Source organism: Triticum dicoccoides, chromosome 1B (genome assembly GCF_002162155.2).
Source record: "Triticum dicoccoides isolate Atlit2015 ecotype Zavitan chromosome 1B, WEW_v2.0, whole genome shotgun sequence".
In the NCBI taxonomy this organism is placed as follows: domain Eukaryota; kingdom Viridiplantae; phylum Streptophyta; class Magnoliopsida; order Poales; family Poaceae; genus Triticum; species Triticum dicoccoides.
The window spans coordinates 607,628,830-607,633,668 of record NC_041381.1 but is presented as its reverse complement, the minus strand read 5'-3'; the positions used below and the strand labels follow the sequence as shown (position 1 = coordinate 607,633,668).

The window sequence follows — 4,839 nt, the reverse complement described above, 5'->3', positions numbered from 1 at the left end:
TCAATTTTAGATATAAAAAAATCTTCAAGTCTTGGACCGTCGCCTCGTCTTATCCGCCCCTTCTTTATGTATTCAGTAGCAAATATGCCTGTGTGTTGTAACGGGATGAGAAAAAAAATTATCCCCCGTGCACACACCAACGACATCAACAAATCTCTTAAAATCTTTCACGGTGTCACATGACAAACAACATGATAAGTGGTGTTACACAAAAAAATAATGATGGGATAATTTTTGAAGCGTACTCAAGGTGTTTCTAATCCATTAGATAACAGAAATATCTACCTAGTTGCCGTTATCACAAACAATATGAAAATCAACATTAAGTCACTTGATATTGAATAAAGTTGCATGCTAAACATATTTTGGAAATGATTAACATGCAAGAAAATAAAATATTTGAAATGTACACATTTTTCTGAGGGATTTTCATATATGACATGTACGATTTGAAGTTGCGGTTTGAAAGATATGAATATTTTAAAAATCTTTTAAATCTGCCGCGAAAAAGAAAAAGGAAATGCAAGAAAGGGAGAAAAAGGAAATGCAAGAAAGGGGATTCGAACCTGGGTCCCCAGGTGCTGCAGGGGGATGCTCTGTCAGCTGTGCTATCTAAGTACTTGTGTTATATAGTGGGACTTAACTTCTAATATACAGTATGTGGTGGAGCGTTCGCGTCCCCGCGATGGATCAGACGCCGTGTGCCTCTGTCTGGTGGAGCACGTAGAGCTCGCGCGATGGATCAGACGCGCGTCTGGTGGGTTGCGCCGCGCGAGATCTCTCCCCCTTTCCTTTGATCGTTTTTTCTGTTTCCTTCGCTCCTTATTTCCCATCTGGTGCCCCTTTTCCTCTTTCCTTGTTCCACCGCCGCCCGACCCGAGCGCTGGCCGCATCCAACAGCCACATCATGGCGGCGCGACGAAGCAGCCCACGCCGGTGCCTCCCTGCGGCTCCCCTCTCCCTCTAACCTTGCTCTGCCACCCGCCGCTCGGAGCCTTCCTCCCGTCAGCCTAATCCTCCCTGGATCTTGGCTGGTCGATCCTGCCCATGGGCGTGTGGCTGGACCGCCCGACACCTCAACTCCGGCGCCAACAGACCTGCCATCCTGCTCACTTGCCCGGGTCTCCTGTCCGCTTCAGTGCAACGACCTGCAGCAGCTCTCCCCTGGTCAGCCGTGACTCTGTATCTTTCTGAATTTCTGTATACTAGCTAGAATTAGACAGGGTAGTAATGCATAAGAGGTTAGTTGGTTGGTTTAGTCAACTTAGAATTTATCAAGAGTGAAGATGTTATTCACCAGTATATGCACAACATGTCACTGAATTCTAGCTGTCTCAATGTTATCTCATGAATTTCAGTTATCTCTGAATATCACCAATACATACTTGGCATCAGTGGGTGTACAAGTATACAGAAAAAATATCAGCACATGAATTTCAGTATACCAATACTCTGAATCAGTGAAGAATGAATGTGGATGTACAAGAAGCAAAATCCTTGTGCTATCCATGTCACTGAAATGACAAGAAAGACTTCCTGTACATCCTCGTTCATTCCAGTATTTTCTGTAGATCCACACCGATTCATGTGCAGCAAAAGAACTAGTATTTATCTGTAGACTCACATTCATTCTGTTACAGCAAAACATCAACAATTTCTGTGTCAAACATCAGCAAAACATTCACGTGGACCGCATTAACATACAACAAAACTATTTCTTGTTCCATCAACCAAATTTTGCTTTACCATCTGACAGTAATACTGGTACGTATGTATCCCTGTTATCTTGTCTTGTAATGCAGCTAGTGATGCTATTGACTGTAAAGCAGCTACTAAAACAGTTGTTATGTTTTTCTAACAGGACTGGCTTTACGGAGATAAGGCAAAAATGACACGAGATAAGAGCTGGATGGACAGGGAAAGAAACTCTGTTGAGTGGCAAACTGGCATGAAGGATTTCTTGAATTTTGCCTTCGATGGTGCTCACCCAGACTCAACAGTCCCATGCCCATGTAGGAGATGTCTCAATAATGTTCCGAAAACGAAAAAGGAAGTTCATACTGACTTGCTGTTCAATGGGATGGATCCAACCTACACTCACTGGATATACCATGGTGAACAATCCGATGAGGGAAGCATGTCTGAAGATTCTGATAATGAAGACGCTGTAGATGATGGTGCTGGGGTATGTGACATGCTCAATACTCTCATAAGGGGCGCAAACATGGAAAGCAATGCTGACATTGGTGAAGGTGCGGGAGACATTCATGTGGATGCTTCCAGCAGTGATGAAAGGAGCCAGGAGCCAAATGCAACAGCCAAGGTCTTCTTCGAACTATTGAAAGAGGCAAAAAAAGAGTTGTACCCAGGTTGCAAGGATTTCACGAAGCTATATTTCATTGTGAAGCTTTACCAAATCAAGTGTGTGTCTGGGATGACCAATAGAGCATGTGACTTAGTTCTGCAGATGTTCACACAGGTGTTGCCAAAGGGTCACTGCATTCCTACTAATCTCGCTAAAGTAAGGAAGGTGATCCGAGATCTTGGGTTGGACTACAAGAAGATACACGCGTGCGTTAATGATTGTGTGCTATTCCGTAATGAACATGCTGATGCAGAAGAATGCCCTGTCTGTCATGCATCTCGATGGAAATCTACTCCTGCTACTGACGAAGACAATGCATCAAGTCGTAAATCAAAGAAGCTAGTGCCACAGAAAGTTCTAAGGTATTTCCCGCTCATTCCAAGACTGCAAAGGCTATACATGACAGAACATATGTCATCACATATGAAATGGCATAAGGAGGGTCGGGTGGATGATGGCGTAATGAGGCATCCTGCAGATTCCAAGGCCTGGAAGCATTTTGATAAGAAATATTATAAGAAATTCTCAAAAGATGCTCGCAGTGTTCGGCTTGGCCTTGCTTCAGATGGATTCAACCCCTTTGGGCTCATGAGTATATCACATAGTACATGGCCTGTCATTCTTATTCCATATAACTTGCCACCTTGGATGTGTATGAAACAAGAAAATTGGATTATGTCAATGATTATTCCAGGACCAAAGTCACCAGGAAATAACATAGATGTGTACTTGCAACCCTGGATTGATGAACTGAATGTTCTATGGGAGGATGGTGCTGAGACATATGATGCTGCAACTAAAAAAAAATTCCAGATGTATGCATGCTTGTTGTGGACCATTAGTGACTACCCAGCTTACGCAATGCTGAGTGGTTGGAGCACAAAATGCAAGCTAGCATGCCCGTATTGCCACAAACATACAGATTTTTTATGGCTCAAGTATGGTCGAAAGCATTGCTACATGGGACATCGACGTTTTCTGCCTAGGACCCACAAATGGCGTCGAAACAGGTGTTTGTTCAACAACAAGGCAGATAATAGAGAAGCTCCAGTGGCACTTACAGGTGAGCAAGTTCTGCGGGAACTTGATAGCATTCAGCATGCACCATTTGGACGGTCAAATAAGAGAAAGCGACCGGAAACTAGTAGCTGGCATAACTGGCAGAAGAAAAGTGTATTTTTCCAGCTCCCATATTGGAAGAACTTGCTCGTAAGGCACAATTTGGATGTTATGCACATCAAGAAGAAAATTTGTGACAACATTGTGGGGACTTTGCTTGAGATGGATAAGAAATCAAAGGATGGTGTGAAGGCTCGTCTTGATTTACAGGATCTAAAAATTAGGAAGGACCAGCATCCAAAGCATGGTAAGCATAAGTATGACATAAAGAAAGGTTGCTATACTTTAAAAAAGGAAGAAAAGATAATGCTCCTCAAGTTTCTGCAGAGCATTAAGATGCCTGATGGCTATGCTTCACACATTAAGCGATGTGTAGCCCTCGATCAGTGCAAGATTAGTGGACTCAAAACTCATGACTGTCATGTTATATTTCAGAAACTTCTTCCTATTGCATTGCACAAGCTTTTGCCAGAGAATGTTGTTAACCCATTGCTTCAGCTGAGTAAATTATTTTCTGATTTATGCTCCAAGGAGTTAAGGGATGAAGATTTGGAGAGGTTGAGCAAAACAATTCCAGAAACTCTATGTCAGCTTGAGATGATCTTTCCACCAGCATTCTTTGATATTATGATGCATCTCCCAATTCATCTTGCTGAAGAGGCCCGATTGGGAGGGCCTGTCTTGTACAGATGGATGTATCCAATTGAGCGATACTTGCGTACGCTCAAAGGATATGTGCGTAACAAGGCTCAACCAGAAGGTTCTATAGCAGAGGGGTACATACTTGAAGAGTGCATGACTTTTTGCAGTCGATTCGTTGATGGAATGCCTACCAAGCTAAGTCAGTCCGAACGTCATGAAGACGGGGTTACAAATCAATCACCAATAGGGATTAGCATAATGAGTACAGTTGATTACTCCAAGAAAGGTTTTGTTTGTGAATCATTGTCTTTGGCTGAGATTAATAAAATGAGGCATTTCATAATAACAAACTGTGAGGAAACCGCGCCATGGATTGAGTACGAATACTTATGTATTTAATTCACATCATGATATGCTTTAATACTTTCCTGTTCAACTAACAATCATTTCTCTTTGAAGTGAACATCTTGAGGAGCTCAGAAGGAATAATTCTCCTAATCCTAAAAAGCAGCACAAGGAAGAGTTTGTTGGTTGGTTTGAGAGACGGGTAATTTTCTTTCGCATTTTCACTAATGTTCCTTGTAATAACGTACCAACGTTGTACACTACACTCTCACATATTCTATTTCATGAAACAGATCACAGAACTCCACAATGATGGGAAGGTCAACAATCTTATTTATGCACTAGCTAAAGGACCTGATCACCTAGCT

At 42.4% G+C, this 4,839-nt stretch overlaps 1 protein-coding gene across 1 annotated transcript; it reads left to right on the top strand.

The window, feature by feature from the left end:
* The first annotated feature begins 968 nt into the window (after window positions 1–968).
* Window positions 969–4,191, top strand: LOC119350689. Its single transcript, XM_037618395.1, has 3 exons — window positions 969–1,167; window positions 1,862–4,041; window positions 4,143–4,191. Exons 1-3 carry the CDS (start codon window positions 1,048–1,050, stop codon window positions 4,189–4,191), a joined length of 2,349 nt encoding a protein of 782 aa, XP_037474292.1. The 5' UTR covers window positions 969–1,047.
* The last annotated feature ends 648 nt before the right edge of the window (window positions 4,192–4,839 follow it).

Bases quoted from the DNA above. Each gene is read 5' to 3' on its own strand.
- LOC119350689 (XM_037618395.1), top strand. From the start codon at position 1,048: ATGGGCGTGTGGCTGGACCGCCCGACACCTCAACTCCGGCGCCAACAG. The intron at 1,168-1,861 runs GTCAGCCGTGAC...TTTTTCTAACAG, and splicing joins CCTGCAGCAGCTCTCCCCTG to GACTGGCTTTACGGAGATAA. The intron at 4,042-4,142 runs GTTGAGCAAAAC...ATCTTGCTGAAG, and splicing joins AGGGATGAAGATTTGGAGAG to AGGCCCGATTGGGAGGGCCT.